This window comes from Pimephales promelas, chromosome 19 (assembly GCF_988280905.1).
Source record: "Pimephales promelas chromosome 19, fPimPro1.hap1.1, whole genome shotgun sequence".
NCBI classification, from domain to species: domain Eukaryota; kingdom Metazoa; phylum Chordata; class Actinopteri; order Cypriniformes; family Leuciscidae; genus Pimephales; species Pimephales promelas.
Genome location: NC_142787.1, coordinates 1,480,920 through 1,493,528, shown reverse-complemented (window position 1 = coordinate 1,493,528; position 12,609 = coordinate 1,480,920). Strand labels below are relative to the sequence as shown.

At 34.5% G+C, this 12,609-nt stretch overlaps 1 protein-coding gene across 3 annotated transcripts in view; it reads left to right on the top strand.

The window, feature by feature from the left end:
• The window catches only part of fstl4 (follistatin like 4), a 226,393-nt gene that overhangs the window by 18,563 nt on the left and 195,221 nt on the right, over nucleotides 1-12,609 (top strand). For all 3 annotated transcript variants that reach the window (XM_089124041.1, XM_089124040.1, XM_089124042.1), the window contains exon 3: nucleotides 4,709-4,742. In XM_089124041.1, coding sequence (XP_088980167.1) covers nucleotides 4,709-4,742 — 34 coding nt within the window. The remainder of the gene's footprint in view (nucleotides 1-4,708; nucleotides 4,743-12,609) is intronic.

Below are 12,609 nucleotides of genomic sequence, written 5' to 3'. Positions count from 1 at the left end.
AATGTACAGGCAAGGGTCATAAATAGATAGGCAGTCCAAAACAGATAAACAAAGAAACAAACAAAACAGGCAGGGACCAGAGGCAAGAGAGTAATCCAGGGAACAGGGCAAGATATCCAAAACCAAGAGACCAGAAAACCATAAGAATGCTCAGAATTGCAGTGAAACATTTAAACAAGACTTCGCAAACACTGAATGTGAACACAAGGTATATATAGACACACTAACAGGATGAGACACAGGTGAATGCAATCAGTGAATGAGGTACAGGTGAATGTGATCAGTGATGAGTCCGGGCAGTGAGTTCTGGGAAATGTAGTTGTGAGGGAAACATGAACATCTGGTGTGGAGTGCCCTCTGGTGACTCTCAAGGGCACTCCACCTGGTGACCGTTACAAATTAGCTCTTATCTAAATAAATATGCTTTAATTGTATAACTTTCCAGACCTGAAATTTAAGCATGGGATAAAACCAGATTCAAATGTAATTTTTTTATTTAGTTTATTTGTTAGACTTTAACAGTTTTTTTTTTTCACTTAGACAGAAAAAATATATTTTCACCATGTTTTTAGGAAATGTTCGATAGATACGAGTATAGAATAACACTGTAAAGTATATAAAGCTCCTGATGTGGAGATTTGTAACCTGTACAGATACAGTATGTCCTGTCATTGACATCTATGGGTGCAAATAAAGAGCGATAAAATACACACTTAAGTTTTATTTGTTTTTTAAAGAAAAAAAGAGACAAAATAGCCCCAAATGTCAAACTTGGCCAGTGTTAAAGCGAGTGTCGTGCCTGGAATATATAGTTTGAGTCTAGAATAATCAGGTGTTGGTCCTGTGAGATTCGGGTCAGCACATTCCCATCGCCAGTCCTGAAGGTCATGGAGGGGTCAAACACGTTTCATATTCTCTGCACACTGCAGCCGAGCGGCCCTAATTTACTCTTTATAATCCCTCATTGCTTATTAATCGTGCAAAACATCTAGCATACTCTTGTTTAGTGTTGAATCTGTGTGTTTTCTGTTCACTCTATTTGACTGTTTTACTCAAGGCCACAACTAGACACGACAAAAGCACCATAACGTCTAATCTGTGTTACACTCTTTCGCATATAATCTATATTTGCTTTTCCATCAGCTTGCTTTTTCATATGATTCCAGTTTCATTCTGAAAGAGATTTGAGAGTTAAAGTGAACTATAACTATAACTCGGTTCCTCTCTCAGTATGATCTTACCATTTCAGATGATGTGGAAAATAACATACAAGGTGTTTTTTGAAATTAAATATTTGTGCCTGTATAATATATATATATATATATATATATATATATATATATATGAAGAGTTCAGATGCAAAAGCCTCTAAGTGCCATTTGAAATTTTCTTCTAGAATGAGCATTTTTATCAAGCTTGTATATTTAAGTTCAGTGATTTCACTTAAGTAAATAAACTTAAATATACAAGCTTGATAAAAATGATCATTAAAGAAGAAAATTTCAAATGGCATTTAGAGGCTTTTGCATCTGAACTCTTCATATATATATATTCCAAAATGGGTTCCACTTTATTTTAAGGTGTCAGTGTTACAGTGTAATTATAAATTTAAGTACTGAGTAATATTAAGCAACTACATGTAGTTACTATAGGGTTAGGTTGAAGGTTAGTTGCATGTAATTATGCATAATTTACTGTTATTAATATGGTAAGTACATGTAACAAGGACACTGTAAAAAAAAGTCTTTCCTTTCCCCAAAATGTATTTTTTTTATAATATATATAGTGTGTCCAGTGGTGCGTATAAGAAGCCCTTAGCTTGAACCCAGCGTCGTGTCAATCTCTCGTGTTAACACACTCACCCCAAGAACACACACTCGCTTCATTCAGCAGAGATGTTAAGATATTAAATATGCATGGGGTTCTGGCGCCAGCATCACGAGTGCAAACACTCCTCGACTCTTTGAAGAAAATAACGTCATGTCGGGCAATTCATATTGCTGGGTTGTTTTAACCCAATTTTGGGTAAAATATGGACAAACCCAGCCATTGGGTAAAAAATGTAATTTAAAAATGTAACCCAATGGCTGGGTTTGTCCATATTTTACCCAGAATTGGGTTAAAACAACCCAGCATTTTTTAGAGTGTAGAACATTTTAAGGGTTCCCATCACGGGATCATTTTACGGATTTGAATACTTAATTCTTAATTAAAAAGCTCACGAACATAGACAACATTTAATTCCATTAATCTAGTATTCATTTAAGACATTTCTCCTTAAATAATGGGTGAAGAAACTGGCAAAAAATGCTGGGTTGTTTCAGGGTCAAATGTGGACACACAGCCATTGGGTTACATTTTTAATAACATTTTTAACCCAACATTTGGGTTTGTCTGAATTTGACCCAAAGTTGGGTTTGCATTTTTTAGAGTGTGTATAAAACATTGAACCGTGTTTTTTTTTTCTAAGCGTGTTTACATGTTGTGTTGCTGAGATTCTCAGTGTGCAAGAATTCATGTACTCTTATTAACACTGAGCACGTCTGTGACCCGACACACAATACTGCGCTGTGTATGTTATAGTTTTGGAGGTGTTGTGGCACACACACAGTCCTGATGTCTGCTTTCAAATAAAACTGTAAAAAATGACTTTTATATTGCGTATTTGTCTTAATTTAGATGTTTTAGTTTACTATATTCAATGAATACAATGGTTTGGTTACTTTAACTTAAAATAGTAAGTGGAGTTCATTTGACAAGGCAATTAATATTACAAGAGATTGCAAGTTAAATCAACTTGGCATTAATGAAAGGGTGGACTTATTATTTTAAGTTAAATGCACACAAGTTTTCATAACCCATTACTAAATGTTTTTAAGGCAACCGGTTTCCTCAAATTTTTTAAGTGAATTCAACTTATCCGGGCTTACAGTGTATATCTGAGAGGAACTTTAATCATGGACGCCAACAACACAGTTTTATTTATTGAATTGCCTTGAAAAGCATATTTTTCTCCTCAAATGAGTTTTCTTGTTCATGAAATGTAAAACAGAAAGGGTTAAACAGTCTAATTGAATGACTAATGACTAATTGAACTGAAGTGGCTCGATTTGCTGTATCATACAAATATTTGGTTGTTCATTTGTAATTTCACATGATGAGATCTTTAATGTGAACGGAGTAAGAAGTAATGACACATCTGTTTATCTTCTTACATTTGTGCAGTTTTTCAATAACTTTTGAATGATGTCTGAAAGCATGTCACAGACTCATCGATTCGTCCTCGTTTATCAACAGCAGAAGTGTATTATGCTCACGGTTTGAGTGGAGTGGTGTGTGTGTGTGTGTTCAATTGAAAACAAAAGTGATAACTAAATGCTTTCAGTGTTATCACATTTGGGTTAAAACAATAAAGGGTCCCAAAAGATGATAAAAACAGCAACACAAAATCTTTTCATGGCCTAAACTACTAATGAAACCCAACGATTGTAACTTTGACATATTTGGTCATTCGGTCGCTTGATGTGAGGAGTTTCTTAATTAAAGTTCAGGTTACGACTAGGGTTGGGTATCGAGAATCGAGTATCGATTGGAACCGGGACTAACTTTTCGTTTTTCCCGCAATCGTTCAAAAGTTAAAATTTCGATTCCTATTTCGTTATTCGCAGTCCGCCGAGCGGAAGAAGAAACCGCTGAACAACACCAACGAAGAAGCGTCTACCGGAAGTGTTGGCATAACCGCGCGAGTCGAACATGAGTAGCTTACGTCGGCGGTCCAAAGTGTGGCTTCACTTTTCTAAAAATAACTAAATCTCGGCAAAATGCAAAATTTGTGACAAAAGGAGTATTTGTGACATGAGTATTTCCTTCAGAAAGGATTATTTCTTTCAGAAAGGCCGTTGGTTAGCAAGGTTAGCTAAACTTTTTTGACCCTGCCTCTTAAAAGAATCGGAATCGAGAATCGTTAGGAACCGGAATCAAAACAAAGAATCGGAATCAGAATCGTTCAAATTCAAACGATACCCAACCCTAGTTACGACTGTTAAGCGGTGTATCTCATGTCGATGCAATGGGGAACTGTGAATTAAAGAGGAACTGTTGGACTGATACTCCAACCCAATCTCACGGGAATTCGTACGAATTTTACGAGGTGGCTAATTCGTAACAATTCGTACGACCTGACTCATACGAATTAATACGATTTTTGCTAAATCATACATATTTTACGAATTTTCCAATTCGTATGAATTCGTACGAATGACCTACCCCTGACCCCGCCCCTAAACCTACCCGTCACGTGGGTTCGTACGAATTCGAGGTCGTATCAGAGTAAATATTGAAAAAAGAAAAAAATAAATCATCAGTTTCTGATTGGATGGATTGTTGCACAGAAACGCTTATGTGCATCTTAGATGCAGAATGATGCCCTTTAAAGGAAGAATAAACAATAAATGCATGTTATTAATCTTACTGAGGAATATTTTATTTAAAAAATAATAATTTGTGATCAAAATGTCATAACTGGATCTTCTGGTGAACTTACAGACGTCTTTCTGGTGGTTTAGTCCACTTATCTTAACTTTTCCGTCTGGTTTACAATAAAAATATGTCTAACAGTCGACATTTTTTTGTTTTACTAGGTCTTTTTGGGAATAAAGCCCACAGTTATGGATTGCATATTAATTTTTGTCTCCCTTTTCTTTTGCAGAACTATGGAGGAGTTGAACATAAAGTCAAGCCAAGTAAGCCCAAACTTCATATATTTATGCCGTTGGTTGAACCGCTGTGTTTAACTCATTAACAGACCTGCTAATGCAGTTTGCATTGAGTTACGCATTCCCATCATGGGGTTTATGGATTTAGTTTTAATTCAATCATTTAAAATGTACTTTTTTTTTTTTTTTAAATGCACTTGTATGAATGAAACATACTTTAAAGACTTTATACTTATACTTTAACTTGTCTCCTATACTGTACATACGTTAAGGGTTCTTTATAATTGAGTCTCGACCCCTGTAGGGATCATTATAGATGATTTTCCAAGAGTTCAGCGCGTTTCAGGTCAGATCAGCTTCGGCTTCTGGTGTTCGGTGGCATTGTCCGTTGGGAAAACCAAAGCATACTTTGGGCTTTAGGGATCTAAATATGGACGAAAGTGTTAATTTTCTATTATTTGGAGATTTATAGAGGTTTCTGTTATGTTTCGGTTTTACCTTTGTGAAATATTCAAATTATACCTTAAACCTTATAACCTTACGATTATATACTGCGTGTTGGTTAACAGTCTATGTGAGTGTGTAGTCTCTTTGTTAGTTAGATTGATTAATTTTTTTGGTTTGTTCTTGTGCGGTTTTGCTGTGTGTTGAATGCATGCGATGGGCTTGTAGTGCTGTAGAGCAGTAATGATGTGTTTTCTGTATTGATTGTGGAGCTTTGACATTGCCGAATCAGAAATAACCTTTGCACATCATTGTGGCCATTTAATGTGAATGCAATGATGGTCTGAGAGATACCATAGCAAACTAACATCTGATGTTGCCAACCTTGGAAAAACTGTTAGTGTATTGAATGTGCACTTACTGCATACACTGTAAAAAAATGATTTTTTGGTTAAGTAAATACTAGTGAAAAAACCCAATGTAATTTACTTGGAAAAAGTTAGTTCAGGCAAGAATTTAAAAAACTGAGTAAATTCCATATCAGTATTTATTTCAAGCGAGTATAAATGAAAGTGTAATATCAACTCAATAAAATTAAGTAAAAATTACTCAACTTTTCTGATACTGGGGTTCCCATCATGCACTGGACCTTGAATAATTAATGAGGTTCATTTTTCACTGGTTTCCAGCTGTATTTACACTGTTTTATCATTGATTTTTGTTTTCAGTATTTGCCATTTTGTGACATTTCGAGTAAATTTTTTGCTTAAAACGACACATTCAAACACAAAAACGATCCATCAAATATTACCACCATTGTGTATTGTCTACCAAGTATTGAGGTGTTTGCATTCACATAAGGCTTAAAGTCTGACATGATATATATATATATATAAATTACTTAGATGATCTAAGTAAAGAACATACTATAAATGACTAATAAAATTCAAGATAATTGTTTTAGTGAAGTGTAATACAAAGGCAAAGGAAATCGGTATTAATCAACCTTTTACAAGCCGAGTTAAAATTACTTATTTTTTGTAAAGTTTACTTAACTCCACATTCCAAGTAAATTTAACTTAAAGATTTCTAATTAAAGCTACCGATAAATATGTTTAGGTTTTTACTCGGCAAATCTTTGTAAATTTACTAGCATTTTCTGAGTGAGATCGTTTAGCAAGGTTTTTTTCAAGTAAATCCTACTCCAAATTTTTTACAGTGTACTTTTTAAAATCTTTATCTTTACATATATACACTTTTATAGTCATTTTTAAAAATGATTATGTTTTAATAATCGTTTTTTGTCATGCTTTAAAGAAATGCTCTTGTTTGACGTGTTGACTTCCATAGTACATACTTGAATTAAAGTCATTGCACATATATTTAAATACATGACATGTAAGTTTCAATGGAAATGGAATTTAACCATATTTGAGTTTACCATAAAAGTTTGTCACAACATTCATCAGAACACTTTAACCTTATTTTAAAGACAATGAAATTTCATATGGAGATACTTAGTGGCTCAAAAAACACCTAATGTTGCATTAAATATACATTTAAACAACAATAAAGGCCAGGTTTTGTGTTTTAATGCAGGAATTAAACAAACCCTGTGTTTAACTTCAACATTAACGTGAGACATTATGCAGTTTGTGAGTAAATGAGTGAGCGAGGGCGAGTAAATAATGCCAGACTTCTTGTTTAGGACTAAATTAGTGTCTCGTTTGCAAGGCAACGGTGAAGAAGCTGTTTTTAATCTTGTAGTGTGCTGATTCGGAACGGAAATCTGACTTTTATGGATTTACAGCATGTAAAATGTATGGCAGATCAAAACCATAACAAGAGGAAAAAGTTTCCCCTCCTTTGTGGCTGACGGCCTCTCCAGAGTGTCAGAAATATGCAAATGAGACGCTGATTTCCCCGCAGGGACTAATTATTCCCTGGCTTCGGCCTAAACTTAACAAAACTTGCAATGGCAGGTTTGATTTGTCTTGTCATGCGCGTGTCTGTGTTATCTCCGTTTGCCTCTCGTCCAGCGAGTCCTCTTTGTTGTCGTGTGTGTGTGTGAGTTTGGCTTGGAAACGCTGACATTAATCAGACTGCCCCAGTTTCTGAACGCCAACCACCCAGACACTTGAGTGGATGACCAAACGATAACAGGGCAGGCTGACAGCCTTTTGCCTTCCTCACAAATCATAAATAAATCACACGCCGTCGGCAGCCTGCCGAAAAGGTCACTCGAGAAGAAAGACGTGCGAACGCTTGCCTCTTTCGTGGCAGAAACAATGCACGATCAGATCACATCCGAACCGCCAGGATTCATTAGCCTGAAATCAGGAGCAGCTCGTCTGGCTCTCTGGGTCACGGCCGTCTGTAATGGATTGAAGGTTTCGGATGGTTTTGTTTGTCTCAGTCCCCAGCCCTGAACTAATAAAGCAATCACTTCGGTCACATCCACATCACTCGTGACCAAACGCCTCCGTAACGTCCTGATGTACAGCTGTACACGTTACCTGCGTTATAAAGGACACACACACACACACACACACACTGCGGTAAATCAATTCTATCAATTCAATTGCCTATCAGTTTTCCATCTCAAACACACAAGGATGTGAAGAAGCTTTGGGCACTTCTGGTGAAACTGGAAAAAAATTTAATATGGTGCAAAAGTTCATTTATTTCAGTAATTAAAAGATGAAACTAATATATTATGTAGACTCATTACATGCAGACTGAGATATTCCAAGCCTTTATTTGTTATACAGATTATAAACCCCCCAAATTCAAAATTTGAATATTGTGAAAAGGTTTTCGTTATCCATAATCATCAAAATCATAACACATAAAGGCTTGAAATATCTCACTTTGCATGTAATGAGTCTATATAATTATATTAGTTTTATTTATTTATTTATTTATTTGACAGGGACAATGCAAACAAACATAGTGTCAAGATCAAGCATGTCACTGAAGTGTTGCATATAAAGTTTAGCTAATTTTCAACTCCTGTCCCTGGAAGGGCTTTTATACAGAATAAAAGCTGAATTTTAAGCTGAATTACTGAAATAAATGAACTTTTGCATGATATTCTAATTTTTCGAGTTTGACATATACACCACCCGATCTCATGAAACGAGTCTACACTCTCAGAAAAAAAGGTCCAAAAGCTGTCACTGGGGCTGTACCTTTTCAAAAGGAACACTTTTGTACCAAAGGGTGCATATTGTTACCTTAATGGCACATATTAGCACCTAAATGTACATATTAGCACCTAAAATGTACATATTAGCACCTAAAAATGTACATAATAGCACATAATATTTTACATATTAGCACCTAAAAATGTACATAATAGCACATAATATTTTACATATTAGCACCTAAATGTACATAATAGCACCTAAAATGTATATATTAGCTCCTCAATGTACACATTAGCACCTAAAATGTACATAATTGCACCTAAAATGTACATAATAGCACCTAATATTTTACATATTAGCACCTAAATGTACATACTAGCACCTAAAATGTATATATTAGCTCCTAAATGTACACATTAGCACCTAAAATGTACATAATTGCACCTAAAATGTACACATTAGCACCTAAAATGTACATATTAGCACCTAAATGTACACAATAGCACCTAAAATGTACATATTAGCTCCTAAATGTACACATTAGCACCTAAAATGTACATAATTGCACCTAAAATGTACACATTAGCATCTAAAATGTACATATTAGCACCTAAATGTACATAATAGCACATAAATGTACATAATAGCACCTAAAATGTATATACTAGCTCTTAAATGTACACATTAGCACCTAAAATGTACACATTAGCACCAAATTGTACATATTAGCACCTAAATGTACACAATAGCATCTAAAATGTATACATTAGCACCTAAAATGTACATATTAGCACCTAAATGTACATAATAGCACCTAAAATGTATATATTAGCTCCTAAATGTACATAATAGCACATAAATGTACATAATAGCACCTAAAATGTACACATTAGCACCTAAAATGTACATAATTGCACCTAAAATGTACACATTAGCACCTAAATGTACATAATAGCACATAAATGTACATAATAGCACCTAAAATGTACACATTAGCACCTAAAATGTACATATTAGCACCTAAATATACATAATAGCACATAAATGTACATAATAGCACCTAAAATGTATATATTAGCTCCTAAATGTACACAATAGCATCTAAAATGTACACATTAGCACCTAAAATGTACATATTAGCACCTAAAAAATATTAAACATAACATTTAAACATATTAGCACGTAAAATGCAAAAACATATTAGCACGTAAAATGGAAAAAGTGTACCTGTTGAAAAGGTACAGCCCCAGTGACAGCTTTTGTACCTTTTTTTCTGAGAGTGTATATAGCATGCAATGTATGCACGTTTTGACGTGCACTGTTTATATGATAAAACCCGTTGGATTAGTAGTAGGGTACGTGTGTATTACACGCCATTAAGTGTATCATATGCACGTAAAAACTAAAATGGTCCAGAGTAAAAGGGGTTAATTTGTATTTATTAGCGTGTTACATTAATACACCAGTGTAAATGAAAGGTTTTTTAATTTGAGTTAACAATCCCACAGGCTGCGCAGGCTTTATTTCCCAAACAGCCTCTTCACATTCAGAGCGACACACTGATATTACTGTGCAGCCTCAGTCATACGTCACTGTCAGATTACGGCAGAATAACTCTCCAGAGGAGTGTAATTATATTATTCCTAGGTCCAATAAAGTTTTCACGGCTCGCAGTCCATAAAATTCAGGAACCAAAATCAGCGGGCCATCAGAAACACATCATAATGTTGAATTATGACGGCCGGGGATGAGAATCTTTCAGGAGTCTTACTGCACTGTGTTTACACTCTGAAAACAGATGTTTTGGATCAATAAAACCACAATTGATGCAACTGTTTGCATCGATACAATTGAAAATATATAAGTTAGAGGAACATTCTGTCATTTGTAACATAAACCACACAAACTTCAACACACTGGAAGCATATTGCGTAATTGACCGTTCGCAAAGACCCGCCCCCGTTAGTTCCCTTTCATCTTGGGAAATCCAACGTGTCGTCGGGGAGTTACCTGACGAATTAGGCTCCCTAGTGTGATCCCAATTCGTCAGGGAACGAGGGTTACATACGTAACCGAGACGTTACACTGTAAAAAAATATTGTTGGTTTAACTTAAAAAAGTAAGTAACCTGGGTTGTCTTAAAATTTTAAGTTGATTGAACTGGAAAAAAGTGAGTTAATACAATGAAGGAGACTGATTTAATCATCAGAAATTCAAAATAATAAGATATCTCAACTAAATAAATTATTATAAAGTTGATTTGACAAAAGAAAATATGTTATGATAAAAAATCAAATATTTTTTACGATGTCCGACAAGCCACGCCCCCTCTCACACACAACATGTTCTCACGCAGTGAAACACACATCGCGGAGCAGGGGACACTGACAACACACTGACACAGGACACACAGCTTACTTTTGAAATGCAAGTCGCAACTTATAATTTAATCCTTTTTTAAAGAAATTTTAACAATAAATGTGTCTCTTTAATGTGTGTGACAGATCGTTCAGTTAAAGCGGCTCGTCATCCGATCATCTCTTCCTTTTAGCTCCTTTAGAGCATCAAACACACACAGTTTTTAAAGTTTAAATCCTCCAACGTTAATCTACTAACTCTCCTGACGGCTTTGATTATGATTGGTCAGATCGCCTGTCAATCAAACGCTCTGCGTCTTATTTTTCACAGATTGTTATTTTACTTTGACATCCATTTTTTCATTTTTGGGGTGTAGTAATTAAGAGAGCGGTGTGTGTTTTTTTTTTTTTGAATAGTGTTTCTCAGAAAACGCTTACTGTACCTTTAAGTCGATACAACGGTTGCCCTTAGTATGTGTAATAGCGTATTTACCTAAAGTACATGTAATATGAGCTAACTACATGGGTCAAGCTGAGTGGTAGAATCAGGGTTAAGTTATTATTCAGTTATTGTAATTACTGTAATTACTGTAATAAGTACATACACACTGTAAAAAATATTGTTGGTTTAACTTAAAAAAAATAAGTAGCCTGGTTGCCTTAAAATTTTAAGTTCATTGAAATGGAAAAAATGAGTTAATACAATGATGGAGATTGATTTAATCACCAGAAACTCAAAATATTATGTCATCTGAACTTCATAAATTATCAATAAAGTTGATTTGACAACAGAAAAAATGTTGTGATTACAAATCATGAAAATATTATTTTACAGTGAATATGTGGAACAGGGCTGTAAAATAAAGTGCTACCAACAAAACTCATCAAAATAATGTTTGCAACTTAAAATGATTCATTAAATAAATAAATGTGATTTTTTTTTTTAGATCATTCTTATGGAAATGTAATATCATTTTGGAATTATAATTAATTTTCTAATTGTGTTTTATAAATCAACATCTCAGGAAAACATTATGAGGTTTCTAATCAAAAAAATGACTTTCTGTTATAAAACATTGCATATACATGAACACTGCAGAGACAACAGGATTTCTGGGAGACGCAACAAGTGTTTAAGGAAAGACATTATACAGCAATATTATTAAATATTGGATATTATTTTTCAAATATTGCCAATTATTACTCCAATTACACTTCTTTTTTCATTACATGTTGCCCCAATAACACATTCATGTGCAGATTAGATACAGACACATTGTATTAAATGGGAAAAACAATATATGGCCATTTTACTTCCGTATTGCATAAAGTAAAATGGTGCATCAATTAATCATATCTTCCATAACATAGGTGAGAATCATCTTCATGCAAAGTTTGGTTAAAATCAAATCCTGAAACCTAAAAATTGATTGCTGAATGAAAGAAATGAATGATCTCAATGTTTTTTTCCTATAGATGTAATTTCATGTGTGTTTAGTGTGTGAGTCCTGGTGTCGCTACAGAGGACATATACGTTTTTCAAAAATGTTTTTTGTTACCATTTGCATCTTATGCTCTAAAATAATGTGATGACATGAAAAGAACACTTTTTTCCCCCTGGGTATCAGCTAATATCTAAGCATGAACAATATTGTTAATTAAATGCATTTCCAATACCTTTTACTACAAAAGAACTAGTACAATTAACAACTCTGGAGTATTTACATTGAGTATTACACAGTTCTTTAGATCAGTGTATTGAGAGCAATGAACGGCAGTCTTTATCTGAAGATCGTAAGTCATAAATGAACTCTCAGATTTTGTAAATGACCATATTTAGTGGGAAACAGATGGTGAACGTCAGTCTCTAGTCAACACCTAATGAGTGAACACTGCGAGGAGGAGAAGTACGAGCTAACCAGACTGAGAAGTCATATCTCACGG